This window comes from Ranitomeya imitator, chromosome 2 (genome assembly GCF_032444005.1).
Source record: "Ranitomeya imitator isolate aRanImi1 chromosome 2, aRanImi1.pri, whole genome shotgun sequence".
Lineage (NCBI taxonomy): Eukaryota > Metazoa > Chordata > Amphibia > Anura > Dendrobatidae > Ranitomeya > Ranitomeya imitator.
In genome coordinates, this window is record NC_091283.1 from 293463567 (window position 1) to 293486453 (window position 22887).

Below are 22887 nucleotides of genomic sequence, written 5' to 3' on the forward strand. Positions count from 1 at the left end.
ATGTTTCAAGAGCCGTAGTAGAAGATGAAGATGTCGTCCTCATCATGAAGTACGGTAGTTATTTCTCCTGTCACGTGTAATGAATATCTCCTGCAGTATTACTAATGCCGATTCCAGTGTCGGTAAATGAGACGAGAATTAGCGTTATGGAAGATGAGTCTATGAGGAACGTATTCAGCTGCCGACTCCGAGGAAGAAACTGCTTGTTGTCTGTGGCCTAAATATATAGGTTTTATTAGTAGATGTAAAGAAGAAAACTAAATACTGTAAAATAATAAATCTCCTCATATGTTTGTCCTTATAATCTCCAGTAATTGTATTATTACACAGGATTTTTATGATGTTACATCGGCTCATCTTCTCATTCAGGTCTCTACAATATCGGATCCTCTCAGTGAAAATATTCTATATATGAGAATTTTCCTGATATTTCCATCAAGATAGATATGGACAGAGACAAGATGGCGGAGAGGATATTACACCTCACCCTAGAGATCCTCTTCCGGCTTACTGGAGAGGTGAGAGATTCTGATGACGTCACATTACATCATTCTTATCTATGGGAATAAGGCCGGCGTCACACTCAGCGTATGAAAATACGGTCCGTATATTACGGCCGTAATACGCTGAAAAGTCCCGAAAATAGTGGTCCGTAGCTCCTCCATAGGCAGGGAGTTTCAGCGTTTTTTGCGCATGGCATCCTCCGTATGTAATCCGTATGTCATCCGTACTGCGTGTTTTTATCGCAGGCTTGCAAAACCGACATACGGCTATACAAGGGATCCATGTGTTAAAAAAAAAAAAAAAAACATATATACTGTATATATATATATATATATATATACATATATATATATATATATATATATATATATGTCAGTAGACACATATATGTATATATACTATTACTTCATACAGCGCGAGATAGCAGAAAGCCGGTAATTCAATTACCGGCTTTTGCTTTCTCCTTCCTAAACCCGACATGATATGAGACATGGTTTACATACAGTAAACCATCTCATATCCCCATTTTTTTTTTGCATATTCCACACTACTAATGTTAGTAGTGTGTATATGCAAAATTTGGCCGTTCTAGCTATTAAAATAAAGGGTTAAATGGCGGAAAAAATTGGCGTGGGCTCCCACACAATTTTCTCCGCCAGAGTAGTAAAGCCAGTGACTTGAGGGCAGATATTAATAGCCTGGAGAGGGTCCATGGTTATTGGCCCCCCCCCCCTGGCTAAAAACATCTGCCCCCAGCCATCCCAGAAAAGGCACATCTGGAAGATGCGCCTATTCTGGCACTTGGCCACTCTCTTCCCATTCCCGTGTAGGGAATAAAAATTATTTTAATGAAAAAATCACAAAGGTTGTTGGAATAATTTAAGGGCGCCCTCTTATGATCTCGAGCCAGGGAGCTTTCTAGGAAAGTTCCCACGATCTAGGGACAGCCAACAGAGGGCGCCTCACCGCAAATGAAGCTAAATATAGGTCATTGACCTACTTTACCTTCATTCGCCGGGGTTTTGCAGCCATGAGCAGCTGCATTAGCGGAGCTCGTGGCTGCAAAATATTTTAACCCCTTCAGATGGATTTACATCGTTGGACGTTACAGATCTTCGGAAAGTATGTATATTGTTGGTTTATTATTTTTTTCTGGTTACAGATCGTGGGTCTTCAGTGAGTGGATTGGCCGTAGAATAAATTATTCCAACAACCTTTGTGATTTTTTTCATTAAAATAATTTTTAATAATGTGTTTGTGTGTTTTTTAACCCTTTACTAGTATTGGATTAAGAATGGATAGGTGTCATAATTGACGCCTCTCCATTATTAATTTGGCTTAATGTCACCTTACAATAGCAAGGTGGCATTAACCCTTCATTACCCCATATCCCACCGCTACACGGGAATGGGAAGAGAGTGGCCAAGTGCCAGAATAGGCGCATCTTCCAGATGTGCCTTTTCTGGGGTGGCTGGGGGCAGGTGTTTTTAGCCGGGGGGGGGGGCCAATAACCGTGGACCCTCTCCAGGCTATTAATATCTGCCCTCAGTCACTGGCTTTACTACTCTGGCGGAGAAAATTGCGCGGGAGCCCACGCCAATTTCTTCCGCCATTTAACCCTTTAATTTAATAGCTAGAACGGCCAAATTTTGCATATACACACTACTAACATTAGTAGTGTGGAATATGCAAAAAAAATGGGGATATGAGATTGGTTACTGTATGTAAACCATGTCTCATATCATGTTGGGTTTAGGAAGGAGATAGCAAAAGCCGGTAATTGAATTACCGGCTTTCTGCTATATCGCGCTGTATGAAGTAATAATATATATACATATACGTGTCTCACTGACATATATATATACTAGCTATTGAACCCGTTCTACGCCCGGGTGGCGAGCATTTATATTGGTATATGGTCTCCATCCTGGTATGTGCTGCTCCATCCTGCGCCCCCATCCTGTCATGTGCTGCACCCATCCTGCATCCCCATCATGTCATGTGCTGCTCCATCCTGCGTCCCCATCCTGTCATGTGCTGCATCCATCCTGCGTCCCCATCCTGTCATGTGCTGCACCCATCCTGCGTCCCCATCCTGGTATGTGCTGCACCCATCCTGCGTCCCCATCCTGCATCCCCATCCTGTCATGTGCTGCACCCATCTTGCGTCCCCATCCTGTCATGTGCTGCACCCATCCTGCATCCCCATCCTGTCATGTGCTGCACCCATCCTGCGTCCCCATCCTGTCATGTGCTTCACCCATCCTGCGTCCCCATCCTAGTATGTGCTGCACCCATCCTGCGTCCCCATCCTGCGTCCCCATCCTGTCATGTGCTGCACCCATCCTGCGTCCCCATCCTGTCATGTGCTGCACCCATCCTGCGTCCCCATCCTGTCATGTGCTGCACCCATCCTGCGCCCCCATCCTGTCATGTGCTGCACCCATCCTGCGTCCCCATCCTGGTATGTGCTGCACACATCCTGCGACCCCATCCTGCGTCCCCATCCTGTCATGTGCTGCACCCATCCTGCGTCCCCATCCTGTCATGTGCTGCACCCATCCTGCATCCCCATCCTGTCATGTGCTGCACCCATCCTGCGTCCCCATCCTGTCATGTGCTGCACCCATCCTGCGCCCCCATCCTGTCATGTGCTGCACCCATCCTGCGTCCCCATCCTGGTATGTGCTGCACCCATCCTGCGTCCCCATCCTGTCATGTGCTGCACCCATCCTGCGTCCCCATCCTGTCATGTGCTGCACCCATCCTGCGTCCCCATCCTGTCATGTGCTGCACCCATCCTGCGCCCCCATCCTGTCATGTGCTGCACCCATACTGCGTCCCCATCCTGGTATGTGCTGCACCCATCCTGCGTCCCCATCCTGCATCCCCATCCTGTCATGTGCTGCACCCATCCTGCGTCCCCATCCTGGTATGTGCTGCACCCATCCTGCGTCCCCATCCTGGGTCCCCATCCTGTCATGTGCTGCACCCATCCTGCGTCCCCATCCTGTCATGTGCTGCACCCATCCTGCGTCCCCATCCTGTCATGTGCTGCACCCATCCTGCGTCCCCATCCTGGTATGTGCTGCACCCATCCTGCATCCCCATCCTGTCATGTGCTGCACCCATCCTGCATCCCCATCCTGTCATGTGCTGCACCCATCCTGCGTCCCCATCCTGGTATGTGCTGCGCCCATCCTGCGTCCCCATCCTGTCATGTGCTGTACCCATCCTGCATCCCCATCCTGGTATGTGCTGCACCCATCCTGCATCCCCATCCTGTCATGTGCTGCACCCATCCTGCGTCCCCATCCTGTCATGTGCTTCACCCATCCTGCGTCCCCATCCTGGTATGTGCTGCACCCATCCTGCGTCCCCATCCTGCATCCCCATCCTGTCATGTGCTGCACCCATCATGCTTCCCCATCCTGGTATGTGCTGCACCCATCCTGCGTCCCCATCCTGCGTCCCCATCCTGTCATGTGCTGCACCCATCCTGCGTCGCCATCCTGGTATGTGCTGCACCCATCCTGCGTCCCATCCTGCATCCCCATCCTGTCATGTGCTGCACCCATCCTGCGTCCCCATCCTGGTATGTGCTGCACCCATCCTGCGTCCCCATCCTGGTATGTGCTGCACCCATCCTGCGTCCCCATCCTGCATCCCCATCCTGTCATGTGCTGCACCCATCCTGCGTCCCCATCCTGGTATGTGCTGCACCCATCCTGCGTCCCCATCCTGCGTCCCCATCCTGTCATGTGCTGCACCCATCCTGCGTCCCCATCCTGGTATGTGCTGCACCCATCCTGCATCCCCATCCTGGTATGTGCTGCACCCATCCTGCGTCCCCACCCTGCGTCCCCATCCTGGTATGTGCTGCACCCATCCTGCGTCCCTATCCTGTCATGTGCTGCACCCATCCTGCATCCCCATCCTGTCATGTGCTGCACCCATCCTGCGTCCCCATCCTGTCATGTGCTGCACCCATCCTGCGCCCCCATCCTGTCATGTGCTGCACCCATCCTGCGTCCCCATCCTGGTATGTGCTGCACCCATCCTGCGTCCCCATCCTGCGTCCCCATCCTGTCATGTGCTGCACCCATCCTGCGTCCCCATCCTGGTATGTGCTGCACCCATCCTGCGTCCCCATCCTGGGTCCCCATCCTGTCATGTGCTGCACCCATCCTGCATCCCCATGCTGTCATGTGCTGCACCCATCCTGCATCCCCATCCTGTCATGTGCTGCACCCATCCTGCGTCCCCATCCTGGTATGTGCTGCGCCCATCCTGCGTCCCCATCCTGTCATGTGCTGCACCCATCCTGCATCCCCATCCTGGTATGTGCTGCACCCATCCTGCATCCCCATCCTGTCATGTGCTGCACCCATCCTGCGTCCCCATCCTGTCATGTGCTTCACCCATCCTGCGTCCCCATCCTGGTATGTGCTGCACCCATCCTGCGTCCCCATCCTGCGTCCCCATCCTGTCATGTGCTGCACCCATCCTGCGTCCCCATCCTGTCATGTGCTGCACCCATCCTGCGTCCCCATCCTGTCATGTGCTGCACCCATCCTGAGCCCCCATCCTGTCATGTGCTGCACCCATCCTGCGTCCCCATCCTGGTATGTGCTGCACACATCCTGCGACCCCATCCTGCGTCCCCATCCTGTCATGTGCTGCACCCATCCTGCGTCCCCATCCTGTCATGTGCTGCACCCATCCTGCATCCCCATCCTGTCATGTGCTGCACCCATCCTGCGTCCCCATCCTGTCATGTGCTGCACCCATCCTGCGCCCCCATCCTGTCATGTGCTGCACCCATCCTGCGTCCCCATCCTGGTATGTGCTGCACCCATCCTGCGTCCCCATCCTGTCATGTGCTGCACCCATCCTGCGTCCCCATCCTGTCATGTGCTGCACCCATCCTGCGTCCCCATCCTGTCATGTGCTGCACCCATCCTGCGCCCCCATCCTGTCATGTGCTGCACCCATACTGCGTCCCCATCCTGGTATGTGCTGCACCCATCCTGCGTCCCCATCCTGCATCCCCATCCTGTCATGTGCTGCACCCATCCTGCGTCCCCATCCTGGTATGTGCTGCACCCATCCTGCGTCCCCATCCTGGGTCCCCATCCTGTCATGTGCTGCACCCATCCTGCGTCCCCATCCTGTCATGTGCTGCACCCATCCTGCGTCCCCATCCTGTCATGTGCTGCACCCATCCTGCGTCCCCATCCTGGTATGTGCTGCACCCATCCTGCGTCCCCATCCTGTCATGTGCTGCACCCATCCTGCATCCCCATCCTGGTATGTGCTGCACCCATCCTGCGTCCCCATCCTGTCATGTGCTGCACCCATCCTGCGTCCCCATCCTGGTATGTGCTGCACCCATCCTGCGTCCCAATCCTGCATCCCCATCCTGTCATGTGCTGCACCCATCATGCTTCCCCATCCTGGTATGTGCTGCACCCATCCTGCGTCCCCATCCTGCGTCCCCATCCTGTCATGTGCTGCACCCATCCTGCGTCCCCATCCTGGTATGTGCTGCACCCATCCTGCGTCCCCATCCTGCATCCCCATCCTGTCATGTGCTGCACCCATCCTGCGTCCCCATCCTGGTATGTGCTGCACCCATCCTGCGTCCCCATCCTGGTATGTGCTGCACCCATCCTGCGTCCCCATCCTGCATCCCCATCCTGTCATGTGCTGCACCCATCCTGCGTCCCCATCCTGGTATGTGCTGCACCCATCCTGCGTCCCCATCCTGCGTCCCCATCCTGTCATGTGCTGCACCCATCCTGCGTCCCCATCCTGGTATGTGCTGCACCCATCCTGCATCCCCATCCTGGTATGTGCTGCACCCATCCTGCGTCCCCACCCTGCGTCCCCATCCTGGTATGTGCTGCACCCATCCTGCGTCCCTATCCTGTCATGTGCTGCACCCATCCTGCATCCCCATCCTGTCATGTGCTGCACCCATCCTGCGTCCCCATCCTGTCATGTGCTGCACCCATCCTGCGCCCCCATCCTGTCATGTGCTGCACCCATCCTGCGTCCCCATCCTGGTATGTGCTGCACCCATCCTGCGTCCCCATCCTGCGTCTCCATCCTGTCATGTGCTGCACCCATCCTGCGTCCCCATCCTGGTATGTGCTGCACCCATCCTGCGTCCCCATCCTGGGTCCCCATCCTGTCATGTGCTGCACCCATCCTGCATCCCCATGCTGTCATGTGCTGCACCCATCCTGCATCCCCATCCTGTCATGTGCTGCACCCATCCTGCGTCCCCATCCTGGTATGTGCTGCGCCCATCCTGCGTCCCCATCCTGTCATGTGCTGCACCCATCCTGCATCCCCATCCTGGTATGTGCTGCACCCATCCTGCGTCCCCATCCTGTCATGTGCTGCACCCATCCTGCGTCCCCATTCTGGTATGTGCTGCACCCATCCTGCGTCCCCATCCTGCATCCCCATCCTGTCATGTGCTGCACCCATCCTGCGTCCCCATCCTGGTATGTGCTGCACCCATCCTGCGTCCCCATCCTGTCGTGTGCTGCACCCATCCTGCGTCCCCATCCTGGTATGTGCTGCACCCATCCTGCGTCCCCATCCTGGTATGTGCTGCACCCATCCTGCGTCCCCATCCTGCATCCCCATCCTGTCATGTGCTGCACCCATCCTGCGTCCCCATCCTGGTATGTGCTGCACCCATCCTGCGTCCCCATCCTGGTATGTGCTGCACCCATCCTGCGTCCCCATCCTGCATCCCCATCCTGTCATGTGCTGCACCCATCCTGCGTCCCCATCCTGGTATGTGCTGCACCCATCCTGCGTCCCCATCCTGCGTCCCCATCCTGTCATGTGCTGCACCCATCCTGCGTCCCCATCCTGGTATGTGCTGCACCCATCCTGCATCCCCATCCTGGTATGTGCTGCACCCATCCTGCGTCCCCACCCTGCGTCCCCATCCTGGTATGTGCTGCACCCATCCTGCGTCCCTATCCTGTCATGTGCTGCACCCATCCTGCATCCCCATCCTGTCATGTGCTGCACCCATCCTGCGTCCCCATCCTGTCATGTGCTGCACCCATCCTGCGCCCCCATCCTGTCATGTGCTGCACCCATCCTGCGTCCCCATCCTGGTATGTGCTGCACCCATCCTGCGTCCCCATCCTGCGTCTCCATCCTGTCATGTGCTGCACCCATCCTGCGTCCCCATCCTGGTATGTGCTGCACCCATCCTGCGTCCCCATCCTGGGTCCCCATCCTGTCATGTGCTGCACCCATCCTGCATCCCCATGCTGTCATGTGCTGCACCCATCCTGCATCCCCATCCTGTCATGTGCTGCACCCATCCTGCGTCCCCATCCTGGTATGTGCTGCGCCCATCCTGCGTCCCCATCCTGTCATGTGCTGCACCCATCCTGCATCCCCATCCTGGTATGTGCTGCACCCATCCTGCGTCCCCATCCTGTCATGTGCTGCACCCATCCTGCGTCCCCATTCTGGTATGTGCTGCACCCATCCTGCGTCCCCATCCTGCATCCCCATCCTGTCATGTGCTGCACCCATCCTGCGTCCCCATCCTGGTATGTGCTGCACCCATCCTGCGTCCCCATCCTGTCGTGTGCTGCACCCATCCTGCGTCCCCATCCTGGTATGTGCTGCACCCATCCTGCGTCCCCATCCTGGTATGTGCTGCACCCATCCTGCGTCCCCATCCTGCATCCCCATCCTGTCATGTGCTGCACCCATCCTGCGTCCCCATCCTGGTATGTGCTGCACCCATCCTGCGTCCCCATCCTGGTATGTGCTGCACCCATCCTGCGTCCCCATCCTGCATCCCCATCCTGTCATGTGCTGCACCCATCCTGCATCCCAATCCTGGTATGTGCTGCACCCATCCTGCGTCCCCATCCTGCGTCCCCATCCTGTCATGTGCTGCACCCATCCTGCGTCCCCATCCTGGTATGTGCTGCACCCATCCTGCATCCCCATCCTGGTATGTGCTGCACCCATCCTGCGTCCCCATCCTGCATCCCCATCCTGTCATGTGCTGCACCCATCCTGCGTCCCCATCCTGCGTCCCAATCCTGGTATGTGCTGCTCCCATCCTGCGTCCCCATCCTGTCATGTGCTGCACCCATCCTGCGTCCCCATCCTGCGTCCCCATCCTGCGTCCCCATCCTGTCATGTGCTGCACCCATCCGGGGGCCTGAGCAGGCGGGGACACCGGCGCGCTGTGGGGGTCAGGTGCCGGTATCGCCGCCAGCTCAGACCCCCCAGCACTTACTATATTCACCTGTCCTGCGTTCCAACGCTGGGCGCCGCCATCTTCCCGGTCTCCTGGCTGTGACTGTTCAGTCAGAAGGCGGCGCCGGCGTGCATTAAGCGCGTTATCGCGCCCTCTGAACTGAAGGTCACAGGCCGAAGACCGGGAAGATGGCGGCGCTGAGCGTTGGAACGCAGGACAGGTGAATATAGGCGATAGTCACCCTCCTGGCGGTCCCTGCTTCTGCGGTGGAGATCGCGGTGTGCGTTCACTGTGAACGCATACCGCGATCTCCCGGGAGCGTCACTCTGTGAGGCCCAGACTGCGCCGGTGCTTGCACCTGCGCAGTCTATAAAGGCTTCGGACAGAGTGACGCTCCCAGCGTTATAGTAGATATATATATATATCTACTATATAAAGCTGAATGTGTGTGTGTGTGTGTGTGTGTGTGTGTATGTGTGTATGTCCGGGATTGGCATCTGCACCGTCGCAGCTACAGCCACAAAATTTTGCACAGTCACACGTCTGGACCCCGAGAGCGTCATAGGCTATGTTGTGAGGCGAAATTTTAACCCCGCGCCTTCCAATTCACCAAACAATTTTGCCCCTATCTACATAATGGGGAAAAAAGTGAAAGGAAAAGTGTTGGAAGCGTCGCAGCTACAGCAACAAAATTTTGCACAATCACACGTCTGGACCCTGAGAGCGTCATAGGCTACGTTGTGAGGTGAAATATTAACCCCGCGCTTTCCAATTCACCAAACAATTTTGCCCCTATCTACATAATGGGGAAAAAAGTGAAAGGAAAAGTGTTGGAGGCGTCGCAGCTACAGAAACAAAATTTTGCACAGTCACACGTCTGGACCCTTAGAGCGTCATAGGCTACGTTGTGAGGTGAAATTTTAACCCCGCGCTTTCCAATTCACCAAACAATTTTGCCCCTATCTACATAATGGGAAAAAAATGAAAGGAAAAGTGTAGGAGGCAAATTGACAGCTGCCAGATGTGAACAAGGGGGACTTAAAGAATGAGACCGATGGCGCCAAAGAGTATATACCGTACAGTTGCTAAGGTGGGGCCTCGACATGGGATACTCACCACACACGGGGATATGAACACACACAAAATGCGCCACACACTACCACGTGCTTGAACACATATTACCCTCAGCACACATTTCACCACAAATACACCAACCTCGCCACATAAAAGTCAAAACACAAGTCGCCACTCAAAACTCGCCACGCGCAGAACTCGCCACATGCAAAAACTAGGCTCTTGCAAAATCTCGCCACAAGTGCAAAATTCTCCTCATGAAAAACTCGCCACACGCAAAACTTGCACACGCGGAAAAATTGCCACATGCACAAAAGTTGCAACACATGCAAAAGTTGCCTCACACAAAACTTGCACATACTCAAAAGGCACCACACATAATACTCGCAACGCGCAAAACTCGCCATGCGCAAAACTTGCTGCACACAACTTGCTACACTAACCTGTCACATGTAACTCGACACACAAAAAGTTGCTACACGCATGTTGCTACACAAAACTCATCTCACAAAAGTCGCTACATGCATGTCGCCACACGCAACTCAACACACACAACTTGACAAACGAAACTCGCCCTAAAACACACACAAGTCTGGTATTATCCTTCAAAAATAAAAATCTGATTAATAAGCAGACAAACTACAATCAATTGCACCATATAGGAAATACGGCAGCTGTCAGTCACATGACCTGTCTATTATGTGTATGTGTCAGCTAATATATACTGCCAGGGGGAGGGCTTCCTGTTGGCTGGGGATTTATCAGGCTGCCAATTTAGCTTACAAATACTGAGGTAAAAATACTGAGCAAATAACGTGTGAACGAGGTCTAATACAGGAGGAGATGACACACAGGTATATACTATATACAGGGGAGATGACACACAGATATATACTATATACAGAAGAGATGACACACAGGTATATACTATATACAGGAGGAGATGACATACAGGTATATGCTATATATAGAAGATGACATGCAGGTATATACTATATGCAGGAGGAGATGACACTCACATATATACTGTATACAGGGGAGATGACACACAGGTATATACTATATACAGGAGGAGATGACATACAGGTATATGCTATATATAGAAGATGACATGCAGGTATATACTATATGCAGGAGGAGATGACACTCACATATATACTATATACAGGGGAGATGACACACAGGTATATACTATATACAGGAGGAGATGACATACAGGTATATACTATATATAGAAGGAGATGACATTCAGGTATATACTATATTTAGGGGAGATGACACACAGCAGGTATATACTATATACAGGGGAGATGACATACAGGTATATACTATATACAGGAGATGACATACAGATGTATACTATATATAAGGGAGATGACAAACATGTATATACTGAGGTGATGAGGTGAAAATGAGAGGTGTGAGGTGAAAATGAAAAGGTGTGAGTGCAAAATGAGAGAAGTGAGGAAAAATAGTGGAGTGATCAGAAAATGACAGATGTGAGGTTGAAATGACAAGTGTTAGGGGGGAATGAGAGGAGTGAGGGAGAAAATGAGAGGTGTGAGGGAGAAAATGAGAGATGTGAGGGGGAAAATGAAAGATGTGATTGGGAAAATGAGAGGCGTGATGGGAAAATAAGAGAAGTGAGGTGCTATAACTAACCACAGATATTTACTATGCCCAGGCAACGCCGGGCTCTTCAGCTAGTCTACTATATAATTGTCTAAGGGTCACTTCCGTCTTTCTGTCCTTCTGTCTGTCTATCATGGATATCCATTGGTCGCAGCCTCTGTCTGTCATGGAATCCAAGTCGCTAATTGGTCGTGGCAAAACGCCCACGACCATTGCCTCGACCAATCAGCGACGGCCACAGTCCGGCGGCAATATGGCCGCTCTTTCCTCCCTGCAGTCAGTGCCCGCTCCATACTCCCCTCCAGTCATCCAGTCAACCCTGACACAGGGTTAATGCCAGCGTTATCGGAGCACGGTGTAACGCACTCCAGTTATGCAGCTATTAACCCTGTGTGACCAACTTTTAACTATTGATGCTGCGTATGCAGCATCAATAGTAAAACAATCTAATGTTAAAAATAATAATTAAAAAAAAAAAAGGTTATTCTCACCCTCCGACGTGCGTGCTGTCCTCGGTAGGGTTGAGCGACCTTCACTTTTATAGGATCGGGTCGGGTTTCACGAAACCCGACTTTTGGAAAAGTCGGGTCGAGTGAAATCGGCCGATCCTATAAAAAAGTCGGGGTCGGGGTCGGCCGAAACTCGAAACCCAATGCAGTGCATTGGGTTTCCATGGTTCCCAGGGTCTGAAGGAGCGGAAACTCTCCTTCAGGCCCTGGGATCCATATTTAAGTGTAAAATATAGAATTAAAATAAAAAATATTGCAATACTTACCCTCTGACGCGCCCTGGTACTAACCGGCAGCCTTCCTCCTTCGAATCCGCGCTTCTAGGACCTTGCCGTGACGTCGCGGTGACGTCGCGGCTTGTGATTGGCCGCGCGGCCGCCCATGTGACCGCTCGCGCGGCCAATCACAAGCCGCGACGTCACCCGCGACGTCACCGAAGGTCCTGGAAGGGCTGATTCTTAGGAAGGAAGGCTGTCGGAAGGTATATTAGGTATATACTCACCCTCGGAAGCGCCCTGCTTCCTTCCGACAGCCTTCCTTCCTAAGAATCAGCCCTTCCAGGACCTTCGGTGACGTCGCGGGTGACGTCGCGGCTTGTGATTGGCCGCGCGAGCGGTCACATGGGCGGCCGCGCGGCCAATCACAAGCCGCGACGTCACCGCGACGTCACGGCAAGGTCCTAGAAGCGCGGATTCGAAGGAGGAAGGCTGCCGGTTAGTACCAGGGCGCGTCAGAGGGTAAGTATTGCAATATTTTTTATTTTAATTCTATATTTTACACTTTAATCTGAATTCCGATACCAATTCCCGATATCTTAAAAATATCGGGAATCGGGATCGGAATTCCGATTCCAGATTCAAAAGATCGCCGACTTCATGGCCGACCCCCCACTGGGGTCGGGTCGGGTTTCATGAAACCCGACCTTGCCAAAAGTCGGCGACTTTTGAACAATTTAGACCCGTTTCGCTCAACCCTAGTCCTTGGTAGTGCAAGCGGCAGGTTCCGGTTCCAAAGATGCTATGCGAGAAGGACCTTCCATGACGTCACGGTCATGTGACCATGACGTCATCACAGGTACCAACCCTGGGACTGGAAGCTGCCACGTGCACCGCACACAGGTGACAGGACTACAAGGGGCCTTCGGAGGGTGAGTATATGTTTCTTTTTTAACCTGTTACATACGTGGCTGGGCAATATACTACTTAGCTTGGCAATATACTACGTGACTGGCCAATATACTACGTGACTGGGCAGTATACTACGTGGCTGTATACTACGTGGCTCTGTGCTGTATACTACGTCGCTGTGCAATATACTACGTGACTGGGTAATATACTACGTGACTGGGCAATATACTACGTCACTGGGGAATATACTACGTGACTGGGCAATATACTACGTGACTGGGCAATATACTACGTGGCTGTGCTGTATACTACGTGGCTCTGTGCTGTATACTACTTCGCTGTGCAATATACTACATAACTGGGCAATATACTACGTGGTTGGGCAATATACTACGTCACTGGGCAATATACTACGTCACTGGGCAATATACTACGTCACTGGGCAATATACTACGTAACTGTGCAATATACTACGTGACTGGGCAATATACTACGTGGCTGGGTAATATACTACGTCACTGGGCAATATACTACGTGGCTGGGCAATATACTACATGGCTGGGCAATATAGTACGTGACTGGGCAATATACTACGTCACTGGGCAATATACTAGGTGGCTGGGCAATATACTACGTGGTTGGGCAATATACTACGTGGGCTGTGCAATATACTACGTGGACATGCATATTCTAGAATACCCGATGCGTTATAATCGGGCCACCATCTAGTCTACTATATAAAGCTGAATGTGTGTATGTGTGTATGTCCGGGATTGGTATCTGCACCGTCGCAGCTACAGCCACAAAATTTTGCACAGTCACACGTCTGGACCCCGAGAGCGTCATAGGCTATATTGTGAGGCGAAATTTTAACCCCGCGCGTTCCAATTCACCAAACAATTTTGCCCCTATCTACATAATGGGGAAAAAAGTGAAAGGAAAAGTGTTGGAAGCGTCGCAGCTACAGCAACAAAATTTTGCACAGTCACACGTCTGGACCCCGAGAGCGTCATAGGCTACGTTGTGAGGTGAAATTTTAACCCCGCGCTTTCCAATTCACCAAACTATTTTTCCCCTATCTACATAATGGGGAAAAGTGAAAGGAAAAGTGTTGGAGGCAAATTGACAGCTGCCAGATGTGAACAAGGGGGACTTAAAGAATGAGAGCGATGGCGCAAAAGAGTATATACCGATCAGTTGCTAAGGTGGGGCCCCGACATGAGATACTCACCACACATGGGGATATGAACACACACACAAAATGCGCCACACACTACCACGTGCTTGAACACATATACCACCCTCAGCACACATTTCACCACACATACACCAACCTCGCCACATAAAAGTCGAAACACAAAAGTCGCCGCTCAAAACTCGCCACGCGCAAAACTCGCCACATGCAAAAACTAGGCTCACGCAAAACTCGCCACAAGTGCAAAACTCACCTCATGGAAAACTCGCCACACGCAAAACTTGCACACGCGGAAAAATTGCCACATGCACAAAATTTGCAACACATGCAAAAGTTGCCTCACACAAAACTTGCACATACTCAAAAGGCACCAGACATAAAACTCACCACGCGCAAAACTCGCCATGCGCAAAACTTGCTGCACACAACTTGCTACACTAACCTGTCACATGCAACTCGACACACAAAAAGTTTCTACACGCATGTTGCCACACAAAACTCATCTCACAAAAGTCGCTACATGCATGTCGCCACACACAACTCAACACACACAACTTGACAAACGAAACTCGCCCTAAAACACACACAAGTCTGGTATTAGCCTTCAAATATAAAAATCTGATTAATAAGCAGACAAACTACAAGAGCAGCAAATGTACCATATAGGAAATACAGCAGCTGTCAGTCACATGACCTGTCTATTATGTGTATGTGTGAGCTAATATATACTGCTAGGGGGAGGGCTTCCTGTTGGCTGGGGATTTATCAGGCTGCCAATTTATCTTACAAATACTGAGGTAAAAATACTGAGCAAATAACGTGTTAACGAGGTCTAATACAGGAGATCACACAGGTATATACTATATACAGGGGAGATGACACACAGATATATACTATATACAGGAGAGATGACACACAGGTATATACTATATAGAGGAGGAGATGACATACAGGTACATACTATATACAGGAGGAGATGACATACAGGTATATACTATATACAGGAGGAGATGACACACAGGTATGTACTATATACAGGAGCAGATTACCTACAGGTATATACTATATACAGGAGGAGATGACATACAGGTATATGCTATATATAGAAGATGACATACAGGTATATACTATATACAGGAGGAGATGACACACATATATATACTATATACAGGGGAGATGACACACAGGTATATACTATATACAGGAGGAGATGACATACAGGTATATACTATATATAGAAGGAGATGACATACAGGTATATACTATATATAAGAGGAGATGACATACAGGTATATACTATATATAGAAGGAGATGACATACAGGTATATACTATATATAAGAGGAGATGACATACAGGTATATACTATATATAGGAGGAGATGACATACAGGTATATGCTATATATATAGGAGGAGATGACATACAGGTATATACTATATACAGGGGAGATGACACACAGCAGGTATATACTATATACAGGGGAGATGACATACAGGTATATACTATATACAGGAGATGACATACAGGTGTATACTATATATAAGGGAGATGACAAACATGTATATACTGAGGTGAAAATGAGAGGTGTGAGGTGAAAATGAAAAGGTGTGAGTGCAAAATTAGAGGAGTGAGGGAAAATAGTGTAGTGATCGGAAAATGACAGATGTGAGGTCGAAATGACAAGTGTTAGGGGGAATGAGAGGAGTGAGGGAGAAAATGAGAGGTGTGAGGGAGAAAATGAGAGATGTGAGGGGGAAAATTAAAGATGTGATTGGGAAAATAAGAGAAGTGACGTGCTATAACTAACCACAGATATTTACTATGCCCAGGCAACGCCGGGCTCTTCAGCTAGTCTAATATATAAAGCTGAATGTGTGTATGTGTGTATGTGTGTATGTGTGTATGTATGTCCGGGATTGGCATCTGCACCGTCGCAGCTACAGCCACAAAATTTTGCACAGTCACACGTCTGGACCCTGAGAGCGTCATAGGCTATGTTGTGAGGTGAAATTTTAACCCCGCACTTTCCAATTCACCAAACTATTTTGCCCCTATCTACATAATGGGGAAAAAGTGAAAGGAAAAGTGTTGGAGGCGTCGAAGCTACAGCCACCAAATCTTGCACAGTCACACGTCTGAACCCTGAGAGCGTCATAGGCTATGTTGTGAGGTGAAATTTTAACCCCGCACTTTCCAATTCACCAAACTATTTTGCCCCTATCTACATAATGGGGAAAAAGTGAAAGGAAAAGTGATGGAGGCGTCGCAGCTACAGCCACAAAATTTTGCACAGTCACACGTCTGGACCCTGAGAGCGTCATAGGCTATGTTGTGAGGTGAAATTTTAACCCCGTGCTTTCCAATTCACCAAACAATTTTGCCCCTATTTACATAATGGGAAAAAATGAAAGGAAAAGTGTTGGAGGCAAATTGACAGCTGCCAGATGTTAACAAGGGGGACGTAAAGCGTGAGAGCGATGGCGCCAAAGAGTATATACCGTACAGTTGCTAAGGTGGGGCCCCGACATGGGATACTCACCACACACGGGGATATGAACACACACACAAAATGTGCCACACACTACCACGTGCTTGAACACATATCACCCTCAGCACACATTTCACCACACATTCTCCAACCTCGCCACATAAAAGTCGAAACACAAAAGTCGCCGCTCAAAACTCGCCATGCGCAGAACTCGCCACATGCAAAAACTAGGCTCACGCAAAACTCGCCACAAGTGCAAAACTCACCTCATGGAAAACTCGCCAAACGCAAAACTTGCACACGCGGAAAAATTGCCACATGCACAAAAGTTGCAACACATGCAAAATTTGCCTCACACAAAACTTGCACATACTCAAAAGGCACCACACAAAGCTCGCCATGCGCAAAACTCGCCATGCGCAAAACTTGCTGCACACAAGTTGCTACACTAACCTGTCACATGCAACTCGACACACAAAAAGTTGCTACACGCATGTTGCCACACAAAACTCATCTCACAAAAGTCGCTACATACATGTCGCCACACGCAAATCAACACACACAACTTGACAAACGAAACTCGCCCTAAAACACACACAAGTCTGGTCTTATCCTTCAAAAATAAAAATCTGATTAATAAGCAGACAAACTACAACAAATGTACCATAAAGGAAATACGGCAGCTGTCAGTCACATGACCTGTCTATTATGTGTCTGTGTGAGCTAATATATACTGCCAGGGGAGGGCTTCCTGCTGGCTGGGGATTTATCAGGCTGCCAATTTAGCTTACAAATACTGAGGTAAAAATACTGAGCAAATAACGTGTGAACGAGGTCTAATACAGGAGGAGATGACACACAGGTATATACTATATACAGGAGAGATGACACACAGGTATATACTATATAGAGGAGGAGATGACATACAGGTACATATATATACAGGAGGAGATGACATACAGGTATATACTATATACAGGAGGAGATGACACACAGGTATATGCTATATACAGGAGCAGATGACCTACAGGTATATACTATATACAGGAGGAGATGACATACAGGTATATGCTATATATAGAAGATGACATGCAGGTATATACTATATACAGGAGGAGATGACACACAGATATATACTATATACAGGGGAGATGACACACAGGTATATACTATATACAGGAGGAGATGACATACAGGTATATACTATATATAGAAGGAGATGACATTCAGGTATATACTATATATAGGGGAGATGACACACAGCAGGTATATAATATATACAGGGGAGATGACATACATTTATATACTATATACAGGAGATGACATACAGATGTATACTATATATAAGGGAGATGACAAACATGTATATACTGAGGTGATGAGGTGAAAATGAGAGGTGTGAGGTGAAAATGAAAAGGTGTGAGTGCAAAATGAGAGGAGTGAGGAAAAATAATGGAGTGATCAGAAAATGACAGATGTGAGGTTGAAATGACAAGTGTTAGGGGGGAATGAGAGGAGTGAGGGAGAAAATGAGAGATGTGAGGGAGAAAATGAGAGATGTGAGGGGGAAAATGAAAGACGTGATTGGGAAAATGAGAGGCGTGATGGGAAAATAAGAGAAGTGAGGTGCTATAACTAACCACAGATATTTACTATGCCCAGGCAACGCCGGGCTCTTCAGCTAGTCTAATATATAAAGCTGAATGTGTGTGTGTGTATGTGTGTATGTCCGGGATTGGCATCTGCACCGTCGCAGCTACAGCCACAAAATTTTGCACAGTCATACGTCTGGACCCTGAGAGCGTCATAGGCTATGTTGTTAGGCGAAATTTTAACCCCGCGCTTTCCAATTCACCAAACAATTTTGCCCCCATCTACATAATGGGAAAAAATGAAAGGAAAAGTGTTGGAGGCAAATTGACAGCTGCCAGATGTGAACAAGGGGGACTTAAAGAATGAGAGCGATGGCGCCAAAGAGTATATACCGCACAGTTGCTAAGGTGGGGCCCCGACATGGGATACTCACCACACACGGGGATATGAACACACACAAAATGCGCCACACACTACCATGTGCTTGAACACATATTACCCTCAGTACACATTTCACCACAAATACACCAACCTCGCCACATAAAAGTTGAAACTCAAAAGTCGCCACTCAAAACTCGCCACGCGCAGAAATCGCCACATGCAAAAACTAGGCTCTTGCAAAACTCGCCACAAGTACAAAACTCACCTCATGGAAAACTCGCCACATGCAAAACTTGCACACGCGGAAAAATTGCCACATGCACAAAAGTTGCAACACATGCAAAAGTTGCCTCACACAAAACTTGCACATACTCAAAAGGCACCACACATAAAACTCGCCACGCGCAAAACTCGCCATGCGCAAAACTTGCTGCACACAACTTGCTACACTAACCTGTCACATGCAACTCGACACACAAAAAGTTGCTACACGCATGTTGCCACACAAAACTCATCTCACAAAAGTCGCTACATGCATGTCGCCACACGCAACTCAACATACACAACTTGACAAACGAAACTCGCCCTAAAACAATACAGGAGAGATGACACACAGGTATATACTATATAGAGGAGGAGATGACATACAGGTACATATATATACAGGAGGAGATGACATACAGGTATATACTATATACAGGAGGAGATGACATACAGGTATATGCTATATATAGAAGATGACATGCAGGTATATACTATATACAGGAGGAGATGACACACAGATATATACTATATACAGGGGAGATGACACACAGGTATATACTATATACAGGAGGAGATGACATACAGGTATATGCTATATATAGAAGATGACATGCAGGTATATACTATATACAGGAGGAGATGACACACAGATATATACTATATACAGGGGAGATGACACACAGGTATATACTATATACAGGAGGAGATGACATACAGGTATATACTATATATAGAAGGAGATGACATTCAGGTATATACTATATACAGGAGATGACATACAGATGTATACTATATATAAGGGAGATGACAAACATGTATATACTGAGGTAATGAGGTGAAAATGAGAGGTGTGAGGTGAAAATGAAAAGGTGTGAGTGCAAAATGAGAGGAGTGAGGAAAAATAGTGGAGTGATCAGAAAATGACAGATGTGAGGTTGAAATGACAAGTGTTAGGGGGGAATGAGAGGAGTGAGGGAGAAAATGAGAGATGTGAGGGGGAAAATGAGAGGCGTGATGGGAAAATAAGAGAAGTGAGGTGCTACAACTAACCACAGATATTTACTATGCCCAGGCAACGCCGGGCTCTTCAGCTAGTATATATATATATATATACCTATTCTATGTGTACACATTTATTCTACCTATTCTACTGTAAGCTGTCAGTGTGATTTTACTGTACACCGCACTGAATTGCCGGCTTTTCTCTCTAACAGCGCTGCGTATTCCTCGCAAGTCACACTGCTGGTCCGTGTGTAATCCGTATTTTTGGGGCTTCCATAGACTTTCATTGGCGTTTTATTTGCGCAATACGGTGACAAATGCAGCATGCTGCGATTTTCTACGGCCGTAGAAAGCCGTAAAATACGGCAGATAGGAGCAGGGGCATAGAGAATAATTGTGCCGTATGTTATGCGAGTTTTACTGATGTAGTTTCTGCGCTCTTACGTCCGTAAAACTCGCAAGTGTGACGCCGGCCTAACAGATGGACAGAACTGGAGAGGTGAGGACTCTGGAAATGTCTGTAGTGAAATTTATTAATGTGTCTCTCCATAACCAGGATTACACAGTACTGAAGAAAACCTTTAGTGAGCGCTGTCAGGACCCTGTGTCTGAGGGATGGGGAAGACCCCTGAGCCCAATCACGGGGCCTCCACCTCACCCCCTGATACATGAGAACATCAATGACCAGAAGATTTTAGAACTCACCTACAAGATGATTGAGCTGCTGACTGGAGAGGTGACACTGCTGGGAATGCTGGGACATTATACAGTAACACTATGAAGGGATCGGGGGATGATGGTATCATTGTATGTGTCAGGTTCCTATAAGGTGTCAGGATGTCGCCGTCTATTTCTCCATGGAGGAGTGGGAGTATTTAGAAGGACACAAAGATCTGTACAAGGACGTCATGATGGAGGTTCCCCAGCCCCTCACATCACCAGGTAATAGAACTAAATACACACGGCCTATAATTATCTGTATGTAAAGAATGAATTCAGTCCCTGTGTGTTTCCTCCAGATCTATCCAGTAAGAGGACAACACCAGAGAGATGTCCCCGTCCTCTTCTTCCACAGGACTGTAAACAAGAAGATCCCAATGTTCCTCAGGATCATCAGGTAGATGGAGAGAAGGTGTCATGAGATCTCCCCTATGATGTGTAGACGGCTGTGAAGGTCTTGTGCTCAGTCTTGTTTTATCCCCCAGTATTATATGTTTTATACTTGTGTAATGAGAACGGTGGAGATGGCAGGATTAGAGCTGATCATAGATGTGACTTCTCCATCTGTCTGTGACTTTTACAATATTCGTTTCAGGGTGAAGATCTGACCCATATTAATACTACAGAGACATATGTGAGAGGTGATGAGCGGTGTAAAGAGGAGATTCCTGCAGATAACTGCCCAGGTGAGTAGTAACCACTAAATGCAGAGAAGTCACAGATTCTTCTCAGTCATCGACTATGGCTGCTGATGTATTCCATATCACAATCAAGCGATCACCATTTTGCCTCTGGACCACAACATTCTCATCCACCCAAATCTGTTCAAATCACTTTGGGCATTGAAAGCCCTTTTCTATAGAACTGACAACCTGGACAATCCATCTACCCCCTGAGATTATAAGATGCAGATCGTTACCTGCCTAGATCTGTAAACTACAAAGCCAAATGACAGCATACATAGAATGTGTTGACAAGTTAGAAAATCACTTGAAGAAAAATATTATGATGGGAAAACGGAGGGTAATGATGCTGTTGGTTCCTAGAACCCTGATATCTTATTGGATGAATCTACCTTCTCTCCCTTCTGTGCTGCTGAATGTGATCATATGGTCCCTACAAGACCAGGTCCAGTCTTTCTGACTACACTTCAGTTTAATGATCGACAGCATTGAATATGCGGTGAGACCTAGTGTGAATTTCTATACAATAACAACAAAGTTTTCCTTTATCCTGACTTTTCAATTTCTTTTCAAACGTATTAACTTTACACAGGATTGTGATAAACTACAAAAGAATTACACCTGTACCAAGATACCTCTCTAAGCTGTGCGTGACTGATGGATGTAATATTCACTTGTGCAGGAAATGTGTTGGCATGGCTCAAGCCCTGGTTTCATGGATTCATTACACGTAATAAATTACATTATGTCTTCGATCATAATGATTTCAGATTACTGCACAATCTCTTCTGAAAAGAAGAGCACTAATACTTTCTCTACTGTTCTGGTCAGGACTCTTAGTAGCTCCAATATTCCACCAAAATGAGTGTAACTTCGGTTTATTCTATACCTTTGTTACAGGTTCATTCTGTATGATAGTTTGATTGTGGTGTGATTAGCCTGCCAAAATTATGTTAGTCTGCAACTCTTTCAGTATTTAAAATGGTCTCCATTACTTCTTCCAAATGCCTGAGACCTAAATTTAGGACACCTCAACTCTACAATCAAAGTTCTCTTTGAATGTCTAAGGCTGGTTACACACTTGCGTCTCGTAGCGCTGCGGATGGCAGCGTACTTCCTACCTCCGTGAAGCCCTGCTTACTTCCGGCTGCGTCCAGAGTTTCCCTGCGTACCTATCTTTAATATTGGGTACGCAGGGATTCATTCGTTGGATTTGAGGTGTGCGGCGACCGAACGCATGTGGATACATCCGCATCCAACATATGACCCTGCGTACCCAATATTAAAGATAGGTATGCAGGGAAACGCTGGACGCAGCTGGCAGTAGGCGGAACTTCACGGAGGAAGGAAGTACGCTGCTACGAGACGAAAGTGTGAAACCAGACTAATATTTCTCCTTGAAACTCATCTGATAGAAAATATTGGCCCCTACGATAATTTAATTCCCAAGAGTCACA

The 22887-nt window shown here is 48.6% G+C and overlaps 1 protein-coding gene across 1 annotated transcript; it reads left to right on the forward strand.

Annotated features, from left to right (window-relative positions):
- Positions 1-373: 373 nt before the first annotated feature.
- On the forward strand, positions 374-22155 carry LOC138663285 (gastrula zinc finger protein XlCGF66.1-like). Its single transcript, XM_069749462.1, has 6 exons — positions 374-518; positions 20584-20763; positions 20846-20969; positions 21047-21144; positions 21343-21433; positions 22023-22155. The coding sequence occupies exons 1-6, from the start codon at positions 447-449 to the stop codon at positions 22028-22030; spliced, it is 573 nt and encodes a 190-aa protein (XP_069605563.1). The 5' UTR covers positions 374-446; the 3' UTR covers positions 22031-22155.
- The last annotated feature ends 732 nt before the right edge of the window (positions 22156-22887 follow it).

Coding starts and splice junctions, on each gene's coding strand:
- LOC138663285 (XM_069749462.1), top strand. CDS start 447: ATGGACAGAGACAAGATGGCGGAGAGGATATTACACCTCACCCTAGAG. Junction 20,970..21,046: donor CCAGCCCCTCACATCACCAG/GTAATAGAACTA, acceptor TGTTTCCTCCAG/ATCTATCCAGTAAGAGGACA. Junction 21,145..21,342: donor ATGTTCCTCAGGATCATCAG/GTAGATGGAGAG, acceptor TATTCGTTTCAG/GGTGAAGATCTGACCCATAT.